This window comes from Gossypium hirsutum, chromosome A08 (genome assembly GCF_007990345.1).
Source record: "Gossypium hirsutum isolate 1008001.06 chromosome A08, Gossypium_hirsutum_v2.1, whole genome shotgun sequence".
NCBI lineage: Eukaryota > Viridiplantae > Streptophyta > Magnoliopsida > Malvales > Malvaceae > Gossypium > Gossypium hirsutum.
In genome coordinates, this window is record NC_053431.1 from 125,832,897 (window position 1) to 125,860,697 (window position 27,801).

Genomic DNA, 27,801 nt, shown 5'->3' on the forward strand with positions numbered 1-27,801 from the left:
TTTGGTAGCCATATAACTAAAAAATAACATTGTAATTAACCTCAATTTAACAAAATAGTTTTAACAGTGTTAATAATTGGATCTAAATTTTAAAATTTGAGAAGAAAGGGACTTGATTCCTAAAAAATAAAAGTATAATGACTAAATTCTAAAATTACGAAAAGTGATTTTTAACCTTTCATTTTATACCGCATGTAGTAACTGAGTTAAATTATATCCGAAAGAAGTTGAATTTTACGTTACTTCAGCAAACTCGAAAATAAAACTCTTAGCTAGGGCTAAGAATTAAACAAAGGTAGTATCATAATGCAATTGCATCGGTTCCAAAATCAAAATGTCGGATATTGGTATATGTCCTACATGGATAATATGAAACTTTTTCTTTAAGAATAGGGACGAGCAAAGGTCATCTTCATCATGAACCGAAAAGAAAATGGAAGATATAGATTTCAAGTTAATTTTTTACATGGATAATCTGGGTTCGTTTTTTATATATTGATGGTAATGGAATTTAAAAAAACTACTATATGTTCATTTATATATATTTTACTATACTTTAAATATATATCGTTTTTCTAATAGTACTTGTTAAGTCTAAAAACTTCATTGATAATATGTTATTTGTATTATTTTTTGGTCCAACGTGATATTTATATTTGACACAGTTATACATTTTGGTACCTAAAGTTAACAGTTCGGGTTTTATGGTTGATTTGATGAAATCGTAATTAATTTTCATCAAATTAACCCTAAAAGCCGAAATATTAGATTGTATTTAACAAAATAAATCCAAAATTAAATAAATTCATAAGTAACATTAAATTTATTCTATTAACAAAATAACAAGAATTCAAACATAATGATATTAACAAGTAATTTTCATCAAATTAATCCTAAAACTCGAATTGAACACTAACAAGTCAATATTATTACCTTTGGATACCAAACTATAAATCTTACCAAATATAAGTATAACATTAAACCAAAAAAAATAATATAAGTACCGCATTAAGAAAAAGTTTCAAATACCATATAATATAATAAGACTATATTCTTATATTATTTATAATAATAATAAATGAATGGAAAATGATAAGACTTATCTAGGATAACCAAAAGCTCAAAGGGTTGCAATGTAAAAGATAAAAAATGAACCATTGAGAGGAAAAAAAAATTAAATTATAGTAATTAATTACTATCTTAAGTAATTATTCATTAACCTTTGGAGGAGGAAACCAAATGATGTTTAATAAATCAAAGAACATTATGAAGAGGTGGGACAAGATATTATATAAGTGGGGGATGCCATTGGTAACTATGAAATAGGGGAAATTTTTAAAAATTTGTCTCCAATACACTTATATAGGATACAATAGTCCTAATGTCCTTTTTTTTAAAAAAAAAAAAAATAGAATTTGTAGCCTAAATATTAAGGAAAGGATTGTAGATATCAAAATTTGAAATTTGAAATTTATTGTTTTCGTGTAGAAAGATGTGAGTTTGAACACATAGAAACACATTTATCTTTCTATTTAAAGATTAGGGAGAAGTTATGGGTAGTTCTAGACATTATATAAAAAAATACAATAATACATTATATTCCTTGATATTTCAATATACGAAAAAATGTATACCAAACATCTTCAAACTATGATACGAATTCTAAATTGGTTTCAAAGTTCAAAAAGTTTTAATTGAATAGTGTGTTTATTAATATCATATCAATCAGCTCTTTCTATAGGTGTAAATACTAATTTGAATATAATGTTGAGCAAATATAGAACACATGCGGATTGAAACACATTTGTATTTATCGCATGAACAATTCAGATATAACATATTAAAGAAAATGACCCTCTTAAATTTAGATTGGCGTTGTCTATTCTTTTAATGCATGCATTAGATACAAATTGTTCATGCAATAGGTACAAACATTTTAATATTTCAATCCACGTGTTTTAATTTTGTTTTACATTAGATCTAAGCTAGAATTTGATGCACAAGTTGACAACGGGCTAATAGAAGGACTTTATTAATACAACGCTAATACTTTAAAGACTTAATTCAAAGTTTAGAAACCATATTAAAATTTATGCCATGCTTTGGGGATTTTTGGTGGAATTAATCCTTTTTAGAAATGTAGAGTAGATTATTCAATCATTCATTCATTTTTATTCTAATAATATAATTAAGATATTATCCCTTAATAAATATTTTTACCAATATATATCGAATGTAATGGTAAAGCACATTACATCCTCAAAGAGAACTCAAATTTGAATATTAGAAATGGTATTATTGTGAGGAACAACCATGAACCTCAAAAGAGTTTTCATAAACTGTAAAATATACCTAAAAAAATTCATATATATATATATATATAAAGTAATATTCTACTTTTCATGCAAAAAATCATAAACAAAAATTTGAGACAGCTAAAAGTTGAATATACTATAACAGTGATTAATTTGCAACACTATAACATATACTAGTTCATGGGACAACATTGTACTTGTAATTAACTGACATGGAAAAGGAAATATAAAAAAAGACGAAAGCAACTTACCTCTTCAATTCCAGTTCCATCTATACATATATATATATATTCCCATTTCCAGCTTTGCTTCTCATTTTAAAACACAGAATAAAGACCCAATATTTATGTTGATCCAAAGGAGGAAACGGTAGCAATTTCTGAGTAAAGATGGGAGCTTGGACGTATTGATATGTAGTTGCAACTCTTGGAATTTTATTTAGGGCCTGAAAAGAAACAAACTGAAATGAAAAGGACCTAATCATGAGATTAATAAGCTTTTGAAGGGTTTTTAAAGCTACTATATCTATGGTGGTCAACTTTGTTAATAAATTGGGGCAATTTGACATTAGCTGCAAAGCATTTCTGGGTTAATATACATTATGAAATTTTATATATTATGAAGATTATATGTAAATTATGTTATTAATTAACACCATTTAAAAGAAAGGGAAATGAATAATAAATTGGGTTTACCTTATTATTTATAGATTTTTTTAAGTTACTAAGTAACACTTATCATTAAAATTATTTATTACAAATATTAAAATTTAAATAATTAATTTACTCTGGTGTAATTTATACTTGTAAAACTCAAACCTTTAACACTTAAAATTATGTAACTTCTATCGTAATTTTTCCTTAATATCATGAAAAGTACATATTATATATATATATACATTAATTTTATGGCCTACAAAATAGTACAGAATCTATTCATCAGAGAAAAATTAAAGGAGGTTTGAAAATTGAGATTTATCTTAATATTTATATATAAAAAAATTATCACAATATTGAAAGGAGGTTTGAAAATTGAGATTTATCTTAATATTTATATATAAAAAATTTATCACAATATTGAAATTTTATATATTTTCATTATGATCATAGAAAATTAATTTTTATTATTGATATTATTAAGGTAAAGTTACCCAGTACTGTTAATATTTTGTCTTTCTTAAAGTATACTATTATACAAAATTAGGGTTTCCAGATCCTTTCCTTCTAGGGTTTTTTATGAAACTAAAAAAAGATTAAAAAATTTGTCACTAAAAATCACTGTTCTTCTTTCGTTTCAACATCAATTTTCTTCTATTTTTTCAGCTAAATCACAGATCTTAAAATATTTGTATCACATAAAAAAAATTCCATGAAGACAAAGTTCCATGCAGACAAAAGTAATTTTTTATTACCAGTTTCAAGTTCGCTGTGTAGGGAAGCTAGAGTTATCTTCATTACCCTTCAAGGGATTCTTCTTTTTTTTCTTCTTCTTATAAGGGATTCCCCTTGCTTTAGCTTGTGAATCCCTCACTTCACGAAGGTAAATCCTTATGGCGCCGTTAGCGAACGGATTCGTCTCCGGCGATCCACCGTTTTCTTCGTAAGCGGCACGTAATCGGCCAATAAGCGCGTCGAGACTACCCCATGCTTGCCTAAGGGAACAAGCACAAGGTCCCGGCGGTTCAGGTTGGCCGAAGAACATACAACCTTGTAAGTGTACCTTAGTCTTACCGAACTGATCGAGATAACCGAGGAAATCGAGTACGTGGTTAGCGTTACACTGAGAAATCGCCACCGGTGGCCTTCGGTTCCGCAAGTATTGCCCGAATGTGATCCAATCCCTCCGTTTCTGTGACTCGTATCGGCTCAACCGCGGCGGGTTTTCAACCCCCACCACGGCTGTAACCGATCTCGAAGACCCTTCAATTATTTCTTTTCCTTTGTTGAAAGACATCATTCTTTTTTCATGAAGGGCTTTTTTTCTTTGTTGTTGTTCTTTTAACAGGTAAAAGAAAATAGGTGAAAAATGAAAATGAAGATCACATCAATGGAGGTAAGGTAATGAGAGGACAAGCAGTGGGTCCATTTGAAAGTGCTTTACTATATGACATTTTTTCCTTCTTTAATTTATTATTAGCGTTAAGTATGTATTTATTTCTTAAAAAAAAATATTTGTTGATAATTATGTTTCCATCATCGAAGCAATCATTTTGGAGTACATTATAGCTTAATTAAGCACTATATGGTTTGATAAGGTTCTCTTTTTCCTTTGTGGATTGAACCACTTTGATTATTTGAGTGGGTTTGATTAATGAGCAGTTTCCAATTTGGTTAACAAAATTTGGACAGCGGAGAGCCTATGATTTTAAGATAGGATCATAAGATAAGAAGGATTTCATGGTGAAATTTGGGTATATGTTTATAATAATGTGTTGAATTTGTTTAAAATAATTCGTCAGCTTATTACAGTACACCTCGGGTGAAGTTGGAATTTCTATTTTGAGGGTTAAAATAAAACTTTAAATGTCTAGAGGTCGAATATAAAATTTTATTTAATTAGGAGGGATTAAAGTTGCTATTATTCTATTTAATCAAGGACCTACATCCTGAATTGAAGTCATAAGAATCGTCAAAAGGACTTGCATTCACATAATCGAAAATTCATAATAGTGTAATTAATTATATTTTAATTTAATGTTTTTTAAACCAGACCAATGATCAAAATGATTAGGCCATAGGTTTGTTGATCAGATTAAAAATTTATTAAAATTTTTAAAAAAATCTAAAAACTCGGTTCAATCGGTTTTTAACCGGTTTGATCGGTTTTTTAGTCGGTTCGGTTCAAAATCATTTTTCGGACCGATCCCTCAACCAATTCCTAATCTGGTTAGCCAATCTGATTCTATTCAAACAATACTATTTTAATTATTAAAACAATAAAGAAAATACCAAATTTATTGGATTAAATTTCTATTTTGGGAAAAGTATAAGGATTAATAGCATATTTAACCTATTTGTATTTGTTGGGATTTCAATTTCCTAGGGATGCATGCATATAAAAGGAATATGGAATTGCTACAAGAAAGTAATATACCATCAATCACAATCACAAAAAATTTTGAATGGAATTTTAAAATGATGATGTATCTATTAACGATTGAAATAAAAGAAGGAAAAAAAGAAACATCTATCCATCGTTAATCATTCCACGTAAAATATGTATTAAGAAATGTAAGTTTATTTTTTAATCAATTTAATTAAACGATTGTAATCTCTTTATTCTTATCTTTTTACCATAATCGTTAATAAGATATCACCTTAAAAGTTTGATGAAAAAAAAAAGTAATTGTAGGCAACAAACATGAAAAGAAATTACTGTGGTTTTGGTGTTGGAGAATCAATGGCTTTACACTGTGTTAAAAGAGGAAAATGTTAAGGAATGGAAGCTAGGCAAAAGCCAATAATTCCAAAGAAATAATGGCTCAAAGCTGGCTATTGACCATGTAATAATAAATAAATCTATAAAGGAAAACTTGTGGTAGGGTTTTCTATGTATAAAAAAGTTGGAAATTTTGTCATCCTCTTTCAATAAAACCTAAAAATCAAAGGCTAATTATTCCGTTTTAAGGTGGTGAAGGTTTTAAAAATATTCTTGGCTTACAAAAGTATTCCACCTTTTCTATCATTCAAATCCTTGAAAGATTTGAGAATATTGATTTAAGGTTTCTTTTGAGATTTCACATACTATATTATGTTTGTATTTATATGCATTTATATATTTCAAATAAAGCACAATTGGATCATGTATCGAAATGTATCTGAAATCAAATCAAAATAGTTTTAGAGAAATTTATAGTTGTTTGTATTGGACCGAACCAATTAGTTGAATAAAAAACTAGTTCACATACTGACTTGAAGAGAGGGATTAAATTGGTTAAACCGTAAACGAATTTTTTATGTTTTAGGGTCAAAATTCTTTATCCAAACTAAGAAAGAATACCCAACCCTAAATTCATTAACTAATTGACCCAAACCCAATCCAAATAAAAAATTATGATTTTTTTGAAATTTTTTTGAAATTTTTTCCTATTTCCCCAATTTTTTTTCTTTTTAGCAATAAATTGATGATGAAACCAATTATATTGAGAATGAGTAGTATAATCGAAATAATTTTTTTAAAAAAAAACCCACATGTAATTTGTAAATGATAGGACTCAAATCTGTTCCTAAAATGCCAATGATTCATCAACATATATTTTTGGTCTATTATATTTTCTTAGTGGAATTAATAAATCTAAGATGGAGAAAAATTATGCTATAGTTATTGGGATGGGTAAGCTATGTCATTTTTCCACTTAGAGCCCCAATCCATTGGGCTTAGTGGTGCAACCAAGCTTGTAGTTTGGCCTATAATTTTAACCATTCCGAAGAGCCCTGTAGGACTTGAATGCACTAATTTTGTACTACAAATTTGTTTATTTCAGTCACCACTTTTAGATGAATGTAAATAAACACACTTTGTACTGATCGAGCTTTAATTTAATTAGTATGAGTAATATATATAAAATATTGAAAGGGATAATTATTGTAATTTTATTGTATATTTTTTTTCCTTTCACTTCTATAAATGAATTTGATGTTACACTTTCATTTCACTCGAGACGAAGTCAAAACTTCCTTTTAAGAAGGTTAAAATTGAATTTTAAATTTTTCAAATGATCAAAAATAATTTTACCAATATATTAATTTATAATTATATAAATTTTAAAGGAATTATATTAAAATTTACCATTTTGTCTGTCCCTAAATTTAATTGTAAAACTTTATGAATAATATAGATAGGCTAAAATAGAAGAAATAATGAGAGATTGATATTATTTTCATGTTATTAATAATTGAAGTAATTATATTAACTCGATTGGTAAATTTGAATAATTTTTTTCTAATTTGATTCGTAAATTTGAATTTCATATATTAAAAATCTAACATGTACACACATCAAATCAAATAAATAAAATAAAATAATTATGCATAATCCAAAGAAAATATGAAGTGTAATTGAAAGGTACCGATACCAATAAATAAATTGTATTCAAGTCAACCAAAGCTACTCCATGTTTTTGCATGCTCAACTATGAAGATAACCTTAATTTAATTAAAATTTGTCATTTATTTAATTTATTAATTAATTCATGTTAAATGAAATTACCATCATTCTCATCATAAAAGTTGACTGAAATTTGGCATCCTATAACATTTTAAGAAAATTGTCCAATACGAAGATGTTGCATGGCATGAAAAAATAATAATTAAAATGTGATAGGACATAATAAAAAAAAACATTAATATAATAATGTTTTGAATTTTATATTATAAAAAACAACTATAATATCAAGGGTGAAATCATTTTTTAGTGGAATTGAATAATAAATTTTTGAGAGATTAAAACATAAATTTATAATATAATAATGGGTAAAGTATAAAAATGGTCATTTTTGTTTGACATGTTACGTTTTAGTCACTTACGTTATCATCTTGTTATGAAACAGTCACTCTACCGTTAAGCTCCATTACCTCCCTAACGGTGGTCCTACGTGGTAGTCCAAATGGGTTTTAAATGCCAACTTGGATGTCCTACACGGCAGTTCAAATTAAATTTATTTAATTGAAAACCTATTTTCATCCAACAATTGAACATCCAAGTTTGCATTTAAAATCCATTTGGACTGCCACATAGTACCGCCGTTTGGGAGGTAACAAAGCTTAACGGTATAGTGACCACTTCGTAACGAAACAATAACATAAGTGGTTAAAATATAATTTGAGGCAAACAAAAGTGACTATTTTTGAATTTATCCTGGAATAATTTGTTGTGCCATTATTTTTAAGGGATTAAACATAATTTTATCACTTTTTGAGGAGTCAAAGTATAATTTTATTATAAATTAATTTTTAGTTTAATCATTTTATAAGAGACTTAAATAATAAGTTTTCATTTGAGCGAAGTCCAAACCCTTATCTGCCCTTAAATTTGTCCCTTTATAATATGATAAAATATAAGAAAATGATATACATATATTTTTTGGTATAATGTCTAGGATTAGAACTACTCGTAGCTCATTCTCAACTCATGAATAGAAGGATAATGTGCTTCAGCACACTCAAACCCATGCGTACATTGATAATAATACCTATATCAGTCCAGCTAAGACTTAATTGATTAATTATATTACATCTTAAATGAAAGAGTTTCTACAAATATTTTAAAATATATTATCTTAGGTTTAATTATGATAGGTTTACCCACGCAATTTGTTAATTTCATAACAAGTACAAGGCTAATAATATCAAATTTATCTATTATAATTTGCAAATATAAATTAAAACAAAGTTCTAAAGAATTTATATTAATTATTATCCAAATTAAAAAAAAATTAAAATAATAAGTTAAAAGTGGGTGAAAAGTAGAAATTTGTACGAGTTTAACAACTTATTCACTCCAATCGATCTAACTAGGTTTAAGGTGGGTTTGGTCTTATATTTTTCAATCTTAGATTGGCTCAATTTGATTATTTTATTGTTTAAAAATAATAAAGTTATAAAATTATTTATATATTTATATAATTTAATTTAAATATTTTTCATTATTTCTAAATGGTGATTTAAAAAGAAGTGAATATGTATTTTTTATTTAAAAATAGTAAAATATATGAATATATTGTTCTAAGAATAAAAATAAACAATTTTGTTTTACATTTTCTATAAATTAATGAATTTTATTTTAAATCTTACATAATTTCAATAAAAATTATTATAAACTAATTTCTTTCCTGTGCGATGATTTTATGTATAAATTAAAATACAATTTTTTTTAATTTAATGCTAAAAATTTTTAAAAAAATTTATGACAGACAAAAGTGAAAATAAGAACATTTTAAAAGATATGCTAAAAGATGAAAAAGTTTAAAATACTATTCTTTAAAATAGTTTTATACAATAATTGTGGACATATATACAGTTTTTATTTAAAAAATTTTAAAAATTTTAAAAATAAAAATAATTAAAAAATGTAAAATATTAAATCAAATTATAATGATAATTTTTAAAAAATATAATTATAACAAATTTAAATATTAAAATAAATAATATTTATTTTTTAATAATAATTAAATAATATTTATGATAATATTATTTATCTTTATGATAATTTTATATAATTTTATTTTCTTACCTAAATTTCTTTTAAAATTTTAAAAATAATAATTATTCACATCTCAATTAACTAAAACTTCACGAATATATATTTAAAAAAAATAAAAAAAAATAAAAACATACTCTCCTTAAATAAAAAGTAAAAGAGAAGCATCTTTGAAAAATATATTTTATTCTGTTCAACTATAAAAGTATATTCTATTTCTTTTTGAAAAATGTGTCCATTAAATTTGATACTGAATCAAATAGGATTTGGGAGTGTAGCTAGGGATTGGTAGGAAAATTTTTTATTTAAATTCTTTAATTTTTTTTAAAATTTTAAATTAATAAAAATAAAATTATATTTTAACCACTTAAAAATAAAAAAATTTAATTTAATTATTTAAAAATTATAAAAATATAAGTTATTAAAATAGTGATATTATATTTTTATTATTGTAAAAATTACAATAAAAAATTTTTAACTTTGTCCTTGAATAAAACAAGTTCAACTCTTTCAATATTTTTTTAAAAATTATAAAATGTACTTGAATTTAGTGATTAAATTCTTTTTACCATTAATATTTAAGATTTGTGAATGCCCTTCAATAATATCATCTCTAATCCTTACAAGTACAATTTCTCATCCTATTACATACAAGCACATGTGCCATCAATGTGACCTTGAATCGGAATCAATTTCATCAAAATTTTTTTGTTGCAGTCAAAAGAGAGAGAGAATGTAAAGACCGCAACAAAGAACGAAGTCCAAACTATGATTCGGTACCTTTTCACTTCAATCTCCGAAACTGGTTTTAGCCAATAAAACCGCCTGAAAAAAAATTAAAAATAAAAATAAATATTGAACCTTTAATATAGCTGAATCAGAATCTTGTCTCTTCTATAAATAAAAAATTATTTTTTTCAGTCCTTCTCACAAACCCCCCTTCTCTTTGATCCACAGTTTCAGTTTTTCTCATTAGCAGTCATTAGCAGTTTTTAAGGTAATTCATTTCTTGAAAAGAAATCCCAAATCTAGGTCTTTTTTTTTTTTCAAAAATCAAAACTTTTTATAGATTTTATTTTCTGGGTATTAATCAGATTCTATATCTATTACCGTATATCCAATCTTTGATCTTTGCTTCTTCTTCTTATTCTTTTTTTTTAAGAAAAAGGCTAAAGTTCCAACCTTTAAGTGAGATATGGGGAGTGCTAGTAATTCAAACAAGTTGCAAAAATTAGCTTCCATTGATGCACAGTTACGACTATTGGTTCCTTCTAAAGTAAGCGAAGATGATAAATTAGTTGAATACGATGCTTTGCTTTTAGATCGATTCCTTGATATTCTTCAAGATTTACATGGCGAAGATCTTAAAGAAACTGTATGTTCTTCTTCCTTTTTTAATCAATATCTGCTTTGGGATTGTTTTGTACTATTTTTTAATGTTTAGGATTTTTTTTTAAAATTTTTAGGTTCAAGAATGTTATGAACTGTCAGCTGAATATGAAGGGAAAAATGATCCCAAAAAACTTGAGGAGTTAGGGAATGTATTAACCAGTTTAGATCCAGGTGATTCCATTGTCGTAGCTAAAGCTTTTTCGCATATGCTTAATTTAGCTAACCTCGCCGAAGAAGTTCAAATCGCATATCGGCGAAGGATTAAGTTGAAAAAGGGCGATTTCGTTGACGAGAATTCGGCTACCACCGAATCCGATATCGAAGAAACTTTAAAGAGACTTGTGGTTGATTTGAATAAGTCACCGGAAGAAGTTTTCGATGCTCTTAAGAATCAAACCGTTGATCTCGTCTTTACTGCGCATCCTACGCAATCGGTTCGTAGATCGTTGCTGCAAAAACATGGAAGGTGTGTGTGGTTTTTTCCCTATGCAAGAAAATTTCAATTCAATGCCTAAGTTTTTCGGTTTCTTGCAGGATAAGAAATTGTTTAGCGCAGTTGTATGGTAAAGATATTTCTCCGGATGATAAGCAAGAGCTCGACGAGGCTTTACAGCGAGAGGTACGTGTCGGGTTTTCGTGATATTCGTTTGATAAACTTGTGTGATCCCCTGTCTTGCAACTCTGTTTTTGCTTGTCTTTTACGTGTAGATTCAAGCCGCATTTCGTACGGACGAGATTCGAAGGACACAACCGACTCCTCAAGATGAAATGAGGGCCGGAATGAGTTACTTCCATGAAACGATATGGAAGGGTGTCCCTAAATTTTTACGACGAGTTGATACAGCTTTGAAGAATATCGGGATTAATGAACGTGTTCCTTATAACGCTCCGCTTATTCAATTTTCTTCATGGATGGGCGGTGATCGTGATGGTATGGCCACACAAGTAAATAAATAGTAGAAGATGGTATATATTCGGGGGCGTTTATATCGTTTTATTGGTGTATAATGCAGGTAATCCGAGGGTAACGCCCGAGGTCACAAGGGATGTTTGCTTGTTGGCTAGATTGATGGCTGCTAATTTATACTACTCCCAAATCGAGGATCTGATGTTCGAGGTATTTTAGCTTCCATTCTTTAACTTAAAGGTCCCGTTTGAGGCTCGGTTCTTATCGATGTTTGTGTGTTTAGTTGTCGATGTGGCGTTGCAGCGATGAGCTCCGTGTTCGTGCTGAAGAACTTCATAGATCATCAAGGAGAGATGCTAAACATTACATAGGTATACTATTATGTTCAACCGATCTCGTATTCTCGTACCATTAGTTTAGTTCTTATTGGTGTTACTTGTATTGCAGAGTTCTGGAAACAAGTTCCTCCGAATGAACCGTACCGTGTTATTCTCGGTGATGTTAGGGACAAGCTGTATCAGACACGAGAACGGTCTCGTCAAATGTTATCTCACGGTATCTCTGATATTCCAGTGGAAGCAACTTTCACCAACATTGAGCAGGTCTCTTCAAACCTGGTTTTGTAGTTCTGTTGTATCAGTAGTTTAGTAGCATCTTCATAAGTGGCATCGATGCTAATGAAAGTTGTAAATTTTATGCAGTTCCTGGAGCCGCTCGAACTGTGTTATAGATCTCTTTGCTCGTGTGGTGACCAACCGATTGCTGATGGAAGCCTTCTCGATTTCTTGAGGCAAGTTTCGACTTTCGGGCTCTCACTTGTTAGACTTGACATTAGGCAAGAGTCTGATCGCCACACCGATGTCATAGATGCCATTACCAAGTACTTGGAAATAGGTTCCTATCGAGAATGGTCTGAAGAACAAAAGCAGGAATGGTTGTTATCTGAACTAAGTGGCAAGCGCCCGTTGTTTGGTCTCGATCTTCCTAAAACCGAAGAAATTGCTGATGTTTTGGACACATTCCATGTCATAGCGGAACTCCCGGCAGACAGCTTCGGAGCATACATCATTTCAATGGCGACTACACCTTCGGATGTTCTTGCTGTTGAGCTCCTACAGCGTGAATGCCACGTGAAGCAACCGTTAAGAGTTGTCCCACTTTTCGAGAAGCTTGCGGACTTAGAAGCTGCACCCGCTGCATTGGCTCGGCTTTTCTCTATAGATTGGTATAGAAACCGGATCAAAGGCAAACAAGAAGTTATGATTGGGTACTCAGATTCGGGTAAAGATGCTGGGCGTTTCTCTGCTGCGTGGCAGTTGTACAAAGCTCAAGAGGAGCTTATAAAGGTTGCTAAGCAATTCGGTGTGAAGCTAACGATGTTCCATGGTCGCGGTGGAACTGTTGGAAGAGGAGGTGGTCCCACCCATCTTGCTATATTATCTCAACCACCAGAAACTATTCACGGGTCACTTCGTGTTACAGTTCAAGGTGAAGTTATTGAGAAATCGTTCGGAGAAGAGCATTTGTGCTTTAGAACACTCCAACGTTTTACAGCTGCCACACTTGAGCATGGTATGCGCCCTCCGGTTTCACCGAAACCCGAATGGCGTGCTTTGATGGATGAAATGGCTGTCGTTGCTACGGAGGAGTACCGTTCCATTGTCTTCAAAGAACCTCGATTTGTTGAATATTTCCGCCTCGTAAGTGAACTTGCATACTCACATTCTTAGCAGTTTTTGATTGAATAATACTGTTTCTTTTGGTTGTAGGCTACACCCGAGTTAGAGTATGGTAGGATGAATATCGGTAGCAGACCATCGAAGCGGAAGCCAAGTGGGGGCATCGAATCTCTCCGAGCTATCCCTTGGATCTTTGCCTGGACACAGACGAGATTTCATCTTCCCGTTTGGCTCGGTTTTAGAGCAGCATTCAAACATGCCATTCAAAAGGACATTAAGAATCTCCATATGCTGCGGCAGATGTACAACGAATGGCCTTTCTTCCGGGTAACAATCGATTTGGTTGAAATGGTCTTCGCAAAAGGAGATCCCGGGATCGCCGCCTTATATGATAATCTCCTTGTTTCTCAAGAACTATGGTCATTCGGAGAGCGGTTGAGGACTAACTATGAAGAAACTAAAAGCCTTCTCCTACAAGTAAACTCACTAGAACACAATTCCCTGCTTCGATTTATTTCTTTTGAACAATGTACTTGGCTAACGAATGTAGATGCTATTTCCAGATTGCCGGGCACAAGGATCTTCTCGAAGGTGATCCGTACTTGAAGCAAAGACTACGGCTCCGAGACTCATACATAACAACACTAAATGTCTGCCAAGCCTACACACTCAAACGTATCCGTGACCCGAGCTACGACGTCAAGTTCCGTCCACATATCTCCAAAGAGATCATGGAATCAAACAAATCCGCGGATGAACTCGTGAAACTAAACCCGACGAGTGAATACGCGCCCGGTTTAGAAGACACCCTCATCTTGACCATGAAGGGAATCGCTGCCGGCTTGCAAAACACCGGTTAAACCCCACTTCGGCTAACTCTTAAGTCGATTTAGTCCCGAGAATAAGAATTACACATCGAAAAATATTGACGACGGGTTAAAAGATGTGGATGATGCTATTTAAATTCCTAGTTACAGTGTTCATTGTTGCACCAAAACTTATTATATTATATGCTTTTTAATTATTATGTAAGCAATCTGGCCAATATATATATATAATGTAAGCAAGTTACTTATCTTGGTTGGTTCTAATTATAGGCATTTATGGGGTAATGATTGTAGGGTAAATTACATTAGTAGTCACCCAACTATTACAAAAAAAATCTTTTTTGTTACTCAACTATGAAAAGTTAAAAAATAGTAAATCAACTATTAGTAAATTCCTTTTTTGGTCATCCAACTATGGAAGTGGTCTAAATTATTCAGATTTGTCTTTTTTAGTAACTCGTTGACTAATGGCGATAGCTTTTAAAATTAACATAATAGCAATTTTAACCTTCAACATTTATAAATTATGTCAATTTAGTCTTGATTCTAAAAAAATTAACTCTCAATATTTATAGTGTTTCATTTTTTTTTTGCAGTTTATTTTGTCTTTGAGAAAAAAATGAAAATTATTATATTGGATTTTTTAGTGTTTCCATTTTTTTATATTTTCAATCAAATTTAGCTGATAAATTTGTTTTTTTTTAGCTTTTTAGGTTAAAAGGTCACAAAAAAAGTACAATTCCAAAAAAATGACCAAATTACACAATGTGTAAATGTTAAGGGTTAGATTTTTTACAATCAAGACTAAATTGAAACAATGCAAAAATATTGAGGGTTAAAGTTGCCATCATGCTAATTTTAAAAGCTACCGACCTGGTCACCAAAAAAGACAATTAAATAGTTAGTTGACCATTTTGTAACTTTTTATAGTTGAGTGACAAAAAAAAAAAGAAATTTACTAATAGTTAGGTGACCAAAAAAGAAAATGTCTTATAGTTGAGTTACTATTGATGCAATTTACCCATGATTTTATTGTTACTTCTATATTACTAATTTTAGTTAAAAAAGAATGAGTCTTTCTCTGCAAATCCTTTAAAAATGGCGAAAAAAAAAGGGGTTGAAACAAAATTAAGTCCCTATAAATTCACCATTCTTGTTTACAAGTTTCATCAACCCAAAACAAGAACAAATAAGAAAAAATGGCAAAAGCTTCACAGAGGGCCCTGGTTTCAATGGCAATCTGCTTATTGTCTTCCCTCGTTGGCTTCGCCTATGCCAGCAGTCTCGGCAACAAGTTCGTCGTACTCGGCAAAGTTTATTGCGACACTTGCCGCGTAGAGTTCGAAACCAAACTCAGCGAACCCATACCAGGTTTTCTTTTCTCTTTCTTTTTACTTACTTGAAGAACAAGAAACCTTTGATTATTAAATCCCTTATAGTTTCACTTTTTTTTCTTTTTCTTAATTGTGGAACAGGAAACCTTTGATTATTAAAACCTTTATGTTTTTATCTTACTCTTTTTTCTTTTGCTTGCTTGCGGAACAAGAAATCTTCATTTATTAAATCCCTCATGGTTCTCTTTTCTCTTACAGTTGCTTATTAACTCAAATGTTCTTGTAGGTGCCAAGGTGAAGTTGGAGTGCAGGAAAGAAGGGGACGAAACTGTTACGTACAGCCACGAAGCGGAAACAGACGCAAACGGTGTGTACAAGATCCCGGTGGAAGGCGACCACGAGGAACAGATTTGCGCAGTGAGCACAGTGAGCAGTCCAAGGGCAGATTGTAACGAGAAGATGGAAGCATTTGAAAAGGCACAAGTGGAGTTAACTAGCGATGATGGCTTAGCTGAGCCTAGCAGAAAGGCTAACAATCTTGGCTTCAAGAAGAAGGTAGCTGTCCCTGGATGTGCTCAAGTTCTTAAAGAAATGGGCTTCCCTCTTACCGAATAAGGATTTTTAAATCCCAAGATCATATCCAGTCTTAATCATGCAAGCATAGCATACTCTCGATATGATTTTAACTTATATATACATATATGTATGTACTCGTACTCATCATATATTGAACTTTATTCAATAATTTAGCATCTATTTTCGACATCCGAATGATTTCATTTCAGAAGAACAAAATACAATCTAACTTTTAATACAGAAATACCTCCATAGTATTTTTCCCTAAATAAATGTTAAGCCAATGAGGCATTAGAAACCATAATTAAATATATATATATAGTCAATAAACCATCAAAAAAAAAAAAGCAGCAATGCTAGTTTTTTTATTCAATGTATCAATTAAAAGTGCATCCACTCAATAAAGAAACAAAACAGTATTTATAATTTATATTTAATTTATTTTTAGCACAAATTTGTAGATAATAAGAATTTTTTTCCCTTATTGATGAAAAAAAAAGAAACAATATTTATCATCACACATATATATACACATGCACATATCATCTACTAACAGCCTGCCTGCAAATCCTCTCATTGCATCTTTAAAATGAACCCTAAAGCAATGAGGAAATGAATGAATAAATTTAAAAGCTGCAAAAGGGAACTAAAAGCTGTGACTTTTCTGGGTTCCTATGGCAATGGTTCTTGTGTAAATTCCCAACAAAAATGGAGATTTGGGCAGCAAGAAAGTACCGGAAAAAATTAGAGTGGAAAACGGTGGCATCATGGGTTCTAAGAGCTATAATGTATCACTGAGTGTTCAAGCATTTCTCGACTCGGACACACCATTTCCTTGAGGCAGCAACCGATTTTGTATATCTTGAATGTTGGTAAGATCCTTATGTTTTCGGCATTTGCAACTCCAGGACTCTCCTCGACGTCCACCTATTCGAAAGAACACATTTCTGTTATTTTCTAAACGAGTATCAGAAAAATAAATAAAAGGTGGGTCGTTTACGTTTAGAAAATTTACGGACGGATGGCGGTCACATAGTGAATCCACGAATGGAGATATCTGTTTGCATTGCATGTGGCAACTCATCTTGAAATGGACTACGGAGACACCTGTTGATTGAATTAACTCTTTCAAGAGGGGGAGACGGTAAAAACGATGATAGTTTAAATTTTGGTGAATGCAAGGGCAAAAATGTACCTGGCAGAGATATCGCGGCTCGGAACTGTTTGATACTGCATGCTTCCTCGCCGAAGTCACCATGAGATTTCTTCAATGCAACTTGTGCTTGAAATAGAGATTCGGCAATCTTGTTGTCATCCGGAAGTTCCCTTCGCAAAACTTCGTAATCTTGTACCGCATCAGCCCATCTCTCTAGCTATAGTTCACAATGTCAAATAGCATATACATGAGATGGCTATTCTTATGATCAAAGAAAGGGTAAAAGCACTAGAGAAGCCCTTGTATAAGGAGTCTAATTGCATTTTGCCCCCTCTAATAAAAAAATTGGCAAATTAATCCATGTACGTTAGATTAAAGAGCAAATCAGTCCCATTAAAAATTCTATCCATTTCTACAGAGAGGAGTGGTTTGCTCTTTGATTTAACATACAATAACTAATTTGCTCATTTTTTAAGTAAAGTGAGCAAAATACAATTTAACTCCTAGTACAGGGGCCTCCATGGTACTTTTACCTAAAAGAAAGCTTTTAAAGAATTTCTATACCTTGCTATTAGATGCCGCTCTTCGTAAAAGGGCTTTTATGTAATTTGGTTGGATGCTTAAAGCTTGGTCACAATCTTCAACGGAATGTTCCCACCGCCCGAGCTTAAACAAACAAGCTGCTCTGTTACAATAAAGAATAGTGTTTGATGGATCGTGCCTAAGACCATCCCCATACGCTGAGCAGGCCTCAGTGAATCTTTCGGATTTGAACAGATCATTCCCACGTGCCCGTGCCCTCGCAACCAACTTCACGTTGTTAAGCAGTACAGCAACTTCAACATTTCGGGGATCGATTTGTTCAGCCTTTTCAGCAGCTATAACAGCATTCTCGAACCTGTAATATATCCGCTATCAATTTTTGTATTTTGCAAATCACTGATATGAGATTAAGCTTAGCATCGTTTTTTTACTAACCTTCCGAGTGCCATCTCAATTTGTGCTTGGACAAAGAAGAGATATGCTTCAGAAAACATCCCGAAGAACTTAGTCTGTGAACAGGAGTTGGTGCATGGTTCTAATTTAGGAACAACCGAAAGGCTTGATTCAGCATCATCGAGTTGATGGAGTTTCAAAAGGGCTTCCACTCTACACATAAAAAGCTGTAAATTCGATTTGAATCAGTTCAGCCATTTTCCATGTCCGTTAACTGCACAAATTCTTCGTAATTTAATGAAGAAAAAACTTTAGATGAGCTTTTTTATGGTAAAAGTACCATGGAGGCACTTATACTATGAGTCAGATTACATTTTGCCCCCTCTACTAAAAAATTGACAAATTAGCCCATGTACATTAGATCAAAGAGCAAACTGGTCCTCCTGCTAAAAATTTAATTCATTTTAACTATTAAAAACCGGTCCTTACATGTCAGAATGAGGTACACGTCTATTTAGTTATTCTGTCAGCCACTCAGTTTCTAACAATAGAAATGGCTGAAATTTTTAATAGAAAGGACCAGTTTACTCTTTAATTTAATGTACAAGGACTAATTTGCTCATTTTTTGAGTAAATGGGGTAAAATGCAATCTGACTCCAAGTACAAAGGCTTCCATTATACTTTTACCGCTTTTTTACCTGAGGAGAAAAGTCAGCTCCAGTGGCAATGGCAGCATCAGTTTCCCTTAATGCACTCTTCCAGTCCCTAATTCTCCGAGCATCTGTACACTTGCAAAGATGCTTTTCCACGGCCTGCAACTTCTGTAACTCAGTTTGATCTTGTGGCTGCTCCAGAAGACATAGGTGCTTCCTAGCATTTTCGACCTGCCCGACCCTGAAGTGGAGCAGCATTAAATCAAAGCAACCAAAATATTACAGGTACATTGGTGTCAATGGGAACAACTCTAGAGAAGTAACATAAACATGCAAAACAATGGAACAGATGGATACATAATCTTTTATAGACGATAGAGAACATAGCCGACAAGCTCAAGACTCATGAGCTAACCAATATCCAATAGCCAATTATTTTAAGGATATTTGTAGTTTGAACACAAAACCGTAAAAAATTTCACCAGATTGGTTGAGAGAAGCTGAACATAGAATATCAACAAACTAGAGAAATACTTAAAAGAAGAATAAACCTAGGTAAGTTAATCTAACAAATACAAACTACGACCAACACGAGAACCATATAACTAAAAGTCAACAGTCAGTACAGGCACGAAGAATTGAAGAAACCCGGATCAGAAATGAAAAGATAGAGAGCAGACAGTTCTGAGGATAAATATTAAATATAGCAAACAGAAAAGTAACTAATATATATATATATATAAATATAACAATCAATAATATTAGTGACTACTCTCATCAATGCATTACTCAAATTCATTCACCGAATCGAAACTTTGGGACCATCTCCAAGGCAAAGCAACTAAAGAAAAAGGAAATACAACACACATACATATACATTCAAACATACACACAAACATACATACACACTAACAAACATAAAGTATACATTACACGCCATGTGTAACTATCTGATTATTTCATTAACTAGGCCCGTGTTTAACAGTAGAAATTGGTGAAATTTTTAACAGAAAATACCAATTTGCTCTTTGATTTAAGATACATAGACTAATTTGCCCCGTTTTTTAGTAAAAAGGCAAAATGCAACCTGTATTAACAGTTGCCTCCACAATGTAACTAAAGGAACAAGGAAATACAAGAAACACACATAATACATACACACATACGAACATACACACACACAAAACAAGAAGTCCAACAACGTAGATCAAAAGCATCACAACCCACCAAAAGCAATCAACAACATTAGCAACAATTAAAACCAATAATTTTCTAACAAAATTAGATTCAAAACATCAAAAGAACTATACAGAAATATTTCTACCAACAGTCTAAGAAAACCATTTAAACACCAAAAGGAATGTATAATCGAAATTGTTTTATACCTTAAGAACAATGAAGCCAATCTCTGATGAGCCCTCCAATAGTTAGGATCCAACTTAACAGCTTCCTCACACTCCTTCACCGCCTCTCCTAATCTCCCTAACGCCGTCAATGCCGCCGCTCTGTTACTCCGGTAAGCCGCAATACCTGGAGACAAAGCTATAGCCTTATCATATAAACCCAAAGCCTCTAAAAATTGTCCTTTTTCATACATCTCATTGCCAATTCTCTTCACTTCATCAGGTTCCATTGCTTTCCCCATGGTGTTATTGTGATCAAAGGTGCCACCTTTGGAAGCTGTACTGTGTCTAATTCCCATTCCAGAGCCCCGCATTATACTGCCATGGCCATAATTACCGGACCTAGAACCCAAAACGTCGGACCTTGAGCTCCGATTCACCACCATGCCGGTTTTTAGGATTTTCCCTGAAGAACATATATTACCCGTCGGAAGAACATTGACAGACGGAGAACTGACGGGGATGTTGGGTTCGGATCTTATCTGACCCGGTTTTAAAATCCGCGTCGAAACAGTCGGGCTTGTTTCGTTTGACCCGGAAAGTTCCCCTGAATTGTTATTTATACGAGACTCGTATCTTCTACCAGTCACGATGGATCCATTTCGACCCGAAACCGATCCGGATGAGCTCGAGCTCGAACTAGTAGTCGTTGTCATCGTGAGACCGGATTGTCGAGTTCGGAGCGGCGAAACGGGTGAACCCAGATCGAGTTCACGGAAATCAGGCTTGTTAAAATCGTAACTCAGTGAGTCACGAAGTTGATCGGGAAGTTTCTCGAAACCCCCTCTCTCCGCCACCGGCTTACCTAATTTTTCCCTTCAACTAAAAATGGGTTTTACTCCAATTCTACTCTCTTTACCTCTAGCCTTCACCTTCGGGACTTTGTGGAGGGTTATTTATTGGTAATGTGAGTGAAATGAAGTGAATGTAGAAAGGAAACACTTAGAACTAAACATCTAAAGGGAAAGGAAACGGAAAGAAGCAAAGAATTTAGAGAGAGAAAGGAAGGGATTTTCAAAGAGAAATCAAATTAAAAGAAAAGAAAAATGGAAGAGAAAAGAGTGTTGGTCCTGCTGCTTCACGAGACAGGTTTCATTTCATCATTTTATTTATCTTCTTTTTTTTAACAAAAAAATAAACAAATTAAAGTGTAAATTTGAAATATATGTTGGTTTTGGAAAAAAAATCCCTATATTTAAAATTTTAAATTAATAAAAATAAAATTATTTTTTTTTAAAATATAAAAATTTAATTTCATCCTTTAAAATTTATAAAAATATAATCTATGAAAATAAAAAAAATATATTTTTCCTATAATAAAAATTATAATTTAATTTCATTCTCTTTACAAAATTTTCTAACCATCTAATTGGATAGTAGATATTTTGGTGAATAATATTTATATTAAGCATGATATGACGTTGCTCATTGAGGATTAAACTCTTTTCCGATGTTATAAAAATTTGGGTGAATAATAGAATTATATATTTTACGTATTTTTATTTTGATCATTTAATTATAAAAAATTTTAATTTAATCACTAACATTTTATATCATTTTTATTTTAGTCACTCACTCTCTATTAAATGGTTAATAGAAATGATGGCGTGATTTTTTTCAACCGGTATAATAATATTTTATCATTAATGCTTACACATTCTATCAGTTTGATGCTAATTCTAAATAATTCAATAAATTTAACCTTTTACATTTACAAATTGTATCAATATGATCCTCAAACACATATAATTAAATATAATTATAATTATATTTAAATACATATAACTAAATATTGATAAACTTATATATAAATTTGTGATTTTGATCAACTTCATTCATGATCATGTTAATAGCATTTTCAACAAAGGAACGCAATTTTTTCTTGTGAAACTTAACAAATAAAACGAAAAACGAAAAAACTTCTTATAAGCCTTTTTCAAATCATCACCTTTTCATTATTGTGAACTTGAAAAATTGTGTAATAATTTGTCCCCGATTATAAGCATAAAATTTATTGTAAAATTTATCTTCATCTAATTTATTTGCAATTTATTTAGAAAAATATGTAAATTTTATCAATTTTTCTAACTTGAATTTTAGATTTTTGTTTTGTAATATTTTTACTCTTTTATATACATATATTTTTATAATTTCTTTTATATTTTAAATTTTTATATAATTTTTAGTATTTTATCAAAAATAAATTATAGTATTACCGATGCCAAATGTCACAACCTAAGAGTACCATGTGTCCTATATTTAACATTGTTACAAAATAGTACTAAAACCCTTGATGGAATAAAGATTCGGGTACCAACTTGGGTAAAAAATCATAAGCACCAACTCAAAAAAATGTACCAAGTTCAGGGGGCTAAATGCATATTTGAGTCTTATAATTATAATTAAATATAAACATTTTTAATATTTTATATAACCAATATTAAATTTTGTACTTTTTCACAATATATAATTTATATTTAATTATATATGTTTGAGGATCAAATTGATAAAATTTATAAATTTGGATTAAATTTTTTATATTATTCAAAATTATAACCAAATTGATAAATCCGTTAACTATTTTAATAGTTAATGACTAAATGAAAAATGAAAAATTTTAATAGTTATATGTGTCCTAAAAATAACATGCTAGAATTTAATTTCGTATTTAAAAAAAAATATTTTTTTAAAGAGATAAGTGGGTTTTTATTTGAGATTTGAACATTTCTCTAAAAAAAATGAACAAAATTTAAGTGAAAATACAGTATTTAGGGTTTAAGTGAAACTATATTGATCGGTCAATAATTCGAAAAATTCATATAAACAGCTAAACTTCATAACTATGTAAATATCAGTTTAATAATTCATGGATATTCAATCCATTTTTTCTATATTATTATTCACTGCAAATTCAGAACAAAGGCAAATATATAATCCTAATTTATTAATTAGGATATGCTTTTTAATTTTAATAATATATAAAAAGAATTTTAGCATATTCAAATTTAAATTTTTACAAATTAAATATTCAAAAATTGTTCTGTTTGCTAATTTGAATATCCCACAAATACAATCTTTAATTCGAATTCAAATTTATACAGTAATACTCGTATAATTTGCAGATGATAAACAAATAACAAAATAATTTTTTTTAAAATCTCGTTTATTTCAGGTTACATTATAGTTATTATTTTTAAATAAGAGGTTGGTATCATGTGATAATGTTATGTCCGAAAAGAAGATGTACTAGCATTACTGAATATAGGGTCCATTTACAGAAACTGTCTGAAAGCAATAGATAGATAATACAGAGAAAGGTGAATGAGATACGACCACAAATGCCTTTCAATTTCTACTAAAAATGTCATCATTGGATTCCTCCTAGGGAGAGTTAATCATTGCATGCCCTTGATTACATCACTGATTTTTCAAACTCAATTATATTAATAATCACCCAATTATAAAAAATTATAAAATAATCACACATTATCAAATTCTACTCTTAGGACAGTCAGTCCTATAATCTTTCATAAGTTGAAAATTTAGTACTTGTGTACTTTAGGTAGCAGTTAAATATATTTAATTAAATTACACTATCAGTCATGTAATACCCATAAAATTATAAATTTAATTCACTGCATTCTTAAATCAATATATTTCTTGAATTTTCAATTTTTAATTTTAATGTTCGTTAAACCTATTAATTGATTTTCTATAAGTGATAGAAAAAAATAATAAGTTAAACATATGCAACAATATGTTTGACAAATTAAATTTTACAAATAACAAAATATACTTAATGGTTTAGCATTTATTTGGTTAAGACTACAATTTTCAAATACTAGAATTCCTTGTACTTAAAATAATCAAATTAAAATACAAGGACTAAATCCACAACTTTCTAATAACAAAATTTCACCTTTCTTTTTTTATAACTATGAAAAATTACAAAATGATCAATCAAATATTCAATTTTTTTTTTGTTTTGATCGCCCAACTATCTTGAATTTTCAAGTGTTTCTATTTTAATATTAGCCAAGTGAATTAAAAAAATAAAAACAAAATTGAATAATTTAGTGATAATTTGTAACTTTTCATAGTTAAGTGATAAAAAAATACTAATGATCGAATGACCATTAGTGTAGTTTACCCCAATCTCTGATTTTTAACGGGTTTCGAGAAGTTCGTCAAAGATCAATTCAACCCTAATGTACAAAGGGATATACCAACTGATTTCCGATCCAGACAACCAATCTAGTTCGTATTTGAGTTTCTCCCAAGACACTTTAGATTCTTTTCTTTTTTTGTAAGATCACTTGACGACCAAAGATGCATTAGATTGGTAATGGCTACAACTATGCTATACCCTAAACCCGAAGCCCAAAAGCAACTTAATAGTCAAATAGTTTCTAGTTAGGGTCATTTTCAACTTCCGAGTTATATTAACTACAATCAAATAGACTTTTTAGGTTCAAGACAATCTAACATCATAGCAACACTTAGATCATGACTAAAGCCAAATTGACACAAACGAAATCATTGACGACTTCGACAATAAGGTTCGAAAACTTAGGAGGATAATGCTTCTTGGATTTGAGTGAGAGACTCAAGTACAGGATACTAGGTATGGTCTGGTTTTTCCAAGTTTTTCTATGTATTTTGAGGATTCCTAGAAGTCATATCCCCAAATCCATGGATCATATACGAGTATCAAACATTTTATACTTGAAGAAAAACAAACGAAGAGTAGGAGTAACATAATTAACATGTACTCGTAGTTAGCTAGATCTTCTAAATAAATGAGGAGGCCAATACGTACCAGAAATAAATGAAATCCAAAACCGAACAGTAGCACATGCATGGTTAACGAAAACGAGAAGAATGCAGGCTACGGATCGTAAATAAGGGTTTTTTATGCCGACTTAATCAGAAATCTTATAATGCAGATCAAAGAGCAGAATCATACATGTCAAATCATTAGATAATCTAAGCAAAAGCATCAGTAAACTGTCTGAAATACTAGAAGCACCTCCTAGAAGGTGAATGTCCTAACACGAAGGCATGTTTTTAAAGATAGTACGATATAGTCATAGTAGATTGACCTATACGATGACAAGAAGATTTTGCATTCACGAGTCCAAATAACTGCTGGATCTACAATCATTTTCCACTGTAGAAATTAACAAAAAAATGTGAGTGTGAGAGTGTCGAGTGTGAGAGAAAGAGACACGGAGTTTATTTCGATTCACTTACCTATTCATCATAAGAGTAATGTTGTCTCCTTTAAGAAGAATCCTTCCTGGAAAAAAATAAACGAACAAATAAGATGATATGCATAAAACAAGGGACGAGAACAACAATAAGAGTAAGATAATTCACCTAATGACTTTCGGCTTTTCTTCTTGACGTTAACTTCTTCAGCATCATCCAGAACCAAATTCATGTACTCGTCAAAACCCTGCAAAATGCCGAATAGGGCATGTAAGATGAAATGAGCTTTTAGTCATAAAATTCTTTAAAAAGAACTTTTAAGACATGACTGAAATCCCTTGAATAGATGCCTGTTTCCTTTCCCAAGCTGTACAATGGGCCAAAATTTGCACTTCATGCCTCATTCCTTGTAACAATATAAACTTGCCGAATAATAGAGCTAAAGATTCTTAGTTCCTACAGATTTTATTCATTAAAACGGACCAAGGGAACTGCTGTTTTTTTGCCTTCATTGTTACAATAGCAACAGTCTAAATAAACACTCAATGGTTGTCAACTAATGCGACCTGAGAATGTTCTCGATTATCGAGAAAAAGCAAAGAAAACCCCAAATCTCATCAACAAAAAATATGTACAAATCAGAGCAAGGAATGGAAAACCATAACATCTTCGCATTAATACCAAATTACACACAAATAACATAACCCGGTGAGAATCATGCAAAACCACCAAAAAAAAAGAAACCTACATTCTAACTATTTGAAACAAGGTTAACAAATAACACAGTTCTTACCATTTCGCTGGTCCAACAAGTCCGATCAGTTCAATTAATTAAATCATTAAAAAGTTCATAAAAAAATAAAAAATAAAAATTAGGTTCAAATGCCTGGTTCAACCAGTCTGTACTGGTTCCCAAGTCAACTGGTTCAATGACGTTCTCAGGAAGGCTACCCTGGATGGTTCCCTGCCTAACCAGTCCGACCGGTCAGTCGGGTCCAGTTTCAAAAAAACTTAAATCTCAGGGTATAAGCTAAGACTAAACACCAAAGAGGACACTCCGACTAAAGCATATAACTCGATCTTAAATACGAGTTCGAATCCTCAAGTATAAGCTTAGACCAAACACCTGACAAAACTCAATTTTAAAAAAATTAAAATATTTACCAAATAAGTAGAAAAAAACTTAATTTAAAGGAAATAATACACAAACTTACAATGATTCGGCCTTCAATCCTCAAATCTTTCTGTTCGAAAAGCCAAATCTGAATGCGAGCTTTCTGGACAATTCCAAATCGAAAAAATATAATTAAAAAAAACAGTACAATAATTCATTAACAAACAAGCAAAACCCAGAAAAGAAAATTCAAGCGAATTAAGAATGAAAAATAGAGACTTACACTTTGGAGAAACCTGAAGATCAGGTTCTGTTACAGCACAAAAAAAAACCCCAGAAAAAACGAGTAAGAAAAAAAAATTTAGAAAGGGGAAAAAATGAAATCAGGAAATAATGAAAGATGTACATACGATGGGTTGGGTCATAATCCTCTGTACTTTGGTGCTCGCCATGGCTGTGAAAATCTCGACCGCTCTTTTTTTCCCCCTCTTTTTCGAAAGGTTTTAAACAGATAAAAAATGAGCTCTTAAAACCCTAAATTGAAATAGAAGAGCTCATTTTAAAGGAGGACCAAAAGCCAGCCGGGTCCGACGCTTTTTTAAAGGCTAAACTACACCAGGGTCACTGATCTATTAGTAAATTTACGTTTTGGTCACTCAATTTCAAAAACTTATAAAATGGTTGTTTATCTATTCGAAAGTTTTCATTTAAATCATTTGGATGTTAAAATAAGTGTTGTATAGCCTTCTTTATATGCACCGCCTGTACCAATTGAAGTTTTCTTTCCACTTCTCTTTTACAGTTTAATTTTTTTTTATGAAAGAGTTTTGAATGTCATGAATTTGCAAATTAAAATTCAAATAGCTTTTTTCTCTTACCTCTTACACTAACCGTTAGGTCGACTTGGATTGAAGAATGTTCTTCTACTCGTTTATGGGTATTATTCCAGTATATTGATCGTCAAATCATAGCTTGAAGCTCACTAATCAATTTTTTTTTAATCTTTACAGTCTAATGACTTAAATAAAAATTTTTGAATAATTCAGTGATATTTTTTAACTTTTTGAAGTTGAGTGACCAAAATATAAACTTAATAATAT

The 27,801-nt window shown here is 31.1% G+C and overlaps 5 protein-coding genes across 6 annotated transcripts; 2 read left to right on the forward strand and 3 right to left on the reverse strand.

The window, feature by feature from the left end:
* Window positions 1-2,449: 2,449 nt before the first annotated feature.
* On the reverse strand, window positions 2,450-4,387 carry LOC107907767 (protein LIGHT-DEPENDENT SHORT HYPOCOTYLS 10). Of its 2 annotated transcripts, none has more exons than XM_016835087.2 (2): window positions 3,727-4,387; window positions 2,450-2,760 (listed from the first exon to the last, which is right to left on the reverse strand). In XM_016835087.2, the coding sequence occupies exon 1, from the start codon at window positions 4,269-4,271 to the stop codon at window positions 3,732-3,734; it is 540 nt and encodes a 179-aa protein (XP_016690576.2). In that variant the 5' UTR covers window positions 4,272-4,387; the 3' UTR covers window positions 2,450-2,760; window positions 3,727-3,731. The 2 variants fall into 2 exon arrangements, with proteins under 2 accessions (XP_016690576.2, XP_040931177.1); XM_041075243.1 differs by having other exon boundaries at window positions 2,450-2,775; window positions 3,727-4,381.
* A 5,965-nt stretch (window positions 4,388-10,352) lies between these two features.
* LOC107909179 (phosphoenolpyruvate carboxylase 2) lies at window positions 10,353-14,565 on the forward strand. Its single transcript, XM_016836630.2, has 11 exons — window positions 10,353-10,509; window positions 10,675-10,887; window positions 10,979-11,370; window positions 11,439-11,523; window positions 11,613-11,835; window positions 11,918-12,021; window positions 12,095-12,182; window positions 12,259-12,413; window positions 12,513-13,511; window positions 13,581-13,967; window positions 14,054-14,565. The coding sequence occupies exons 2-11, from the start codon at window positions 10,708-10,710 to the stop codon at window positions 14,348-14,350; spliced, it is 2,910 nt and encodes a 969-aa protein (XP_016692119.2). The 5' UTR covers window positions 10,353-10,509; window positions 10,675-10,707; the 3' UTR covers window positions 14,351-14,565.
* A 913-nt stretch (window positions 14,566-15,478) lies between these two features.
* Window positions 15,479-16,416, forward strand: LOC107909181 (olee1-like protein). The gene is made up of 2 exons (XM_016836633.2): window positions 15,479-15,688; window positions 15,938-16,416. The coding sequence occupies exons 1-2, from the start codon at window positions 15,517-15,519 to the stop codon at window positions 16,264-16,266; spliced, it is 501 nt and encodes a 166-aa protein (XP_016692122.1). The 5' UTR covers window positions 15,479-15,516; the 3' UTR covers window positions 16,267-16,416.
* A 273-nt stretch (window positions 16,417-16,689) lies between these two features.
* LOC107909180 (TPR repeat-containing thioredoxin TTL1) lies at window positions 16,690-21,471 on the reverse strand. Its single transcript, XM_016836632.2, has 7 exons — window positions 20,359-21,471; window positions 19,019-19,214; window positions 18,362-18,546; window positions 17,948-18,281; window positions 17,423-17,600; window positions 17,228-17,334; window positions 16,690-17,154 (listed from the first exon to the last, which is right to left on the reverse strand). Exons 1-7 carry the CDS (start codon window positions 21,030-21,032, stop codon window positions 17,002-17,004), a joined length of 1,827 nt encoding a protein of 608 aa, XP_016692121.2. The 5' UTR covers window positions 21,033-21,471; the 3' UTR covers window positions 16,690-17,001.
* Window positions 21,472-25,274: 3,803 nt separating this feature from the next.
* Window positions 25,275-27,271, reverse strand: LOC107909182 (small nuclear ribonucleoprotein E). The gene is made up of 6 exons (XM_016836634.2): window positions 27,112-27,271; window positions 26,985-27,011; window positions 26,802-26,864; window positions 25,756-25,834; window positions 25,630-25,675; window positions 25,275-25,546 (listed from the first exon to the last, which is right to left on the reverse strand). Exons 1-6 carry the CDS (start codon window positions 27,151-27,153, stop codon window positions 25,537-25,539), a joined length of 267 nt encoding a protein of 88 aa, XP_016692123.1. The 5' UTR covers window positions 27,154-27,271; the 3' UTR covers window positions 25,275-25,536.
* Between the last annotated feature and the right edge of the window lie 530 nt (window positions 27,272-27,801).

Bases quoted from the DNA above. Each gene is read 5' to 3' on its own strand.
- LOC107909182 (XM_016836634.2), bottom strand. From the start codon at position 27,153: ATGGCGAGCACCAAAGTACAGAGGATTATGACCCAACCCATC. The intron at 27,012-27,111 runs GTATGTACATCT...GTGCTGTAACAG, and splicing joins GGATTATGACCCAACCCATC to AACCTGATCTTCAGGTTTCT. The intron at 26,865-26,984 runs GTAAGTCTCTAT...GGAATTGTCCAG, and splicing joins TCTTCAGGTTTCTCCAAAGT to AAAGCTCGCATTCAGATTTG.
- LOC107909181 (XM_016836633.2), top strand. From the start codon at position 15,517: ATGGCAAAAGCTTCACAGAGGGCCCTGGTTTCAATGGCAATCTGCTTA. The intron at 15,689-15,937 runs GTTTTCTTTTCT...ATGTTCTTGTAG, and splicing joins ACTCAGCGAACCCATACCAG to GTGCCAAGGTGAAGTTGGAG.
- LOC107909180 (XM_016836632.2), bottom strand. From the start codon at position 21,032: ATGACAACGACTACTAGTTCGAGCTCGAGCTCATCCGGATCGGTTTCG. The intron at 18,547-19,018 runs GTAAAAAAGCGG...TCGAATTTACAG, and splicing joins GAGCTGACTTTTCTCCTCAG to CTTTTTATGTGTAGAGTGGA. The intron at 17,601-17,947 runs GTATAGAAATTC...TGTGAACTATAG, and splicing joins GAGCGGCATCTAATAGCAAG to CTAGAGAGATGGGCTGATGC.
- LOC107907767 (XM_016835087.2), bottom strand. From the start codon at position 4,271: ATGATGTCTTTCAACAAAGGAAAAGAAATAATTGAAGGGTCTTCGAGA.
- LOC107909179 (XM_016836630.2), top strand. From the start codon at position 10,708: ATGGGGAGTGCTAGTAATTCAAACAAGTTGCAAAAATTAGCTTCCATT. The intron at 12,414-12,512 runs GTCTCTTCAAAC...AATTTTATGCAG, and splicing joins CTTTCACCAACATTGAGCAG to TTCCTGGAGCCGCTCGAACT. The intron at 13,968-14,053 runs GTAAACTCACTA...TGCTATTTCCAG, and splicing joins CTAAAAGCCTTCTCCTACAA to ATTGCCGGGCACAAGGATCT.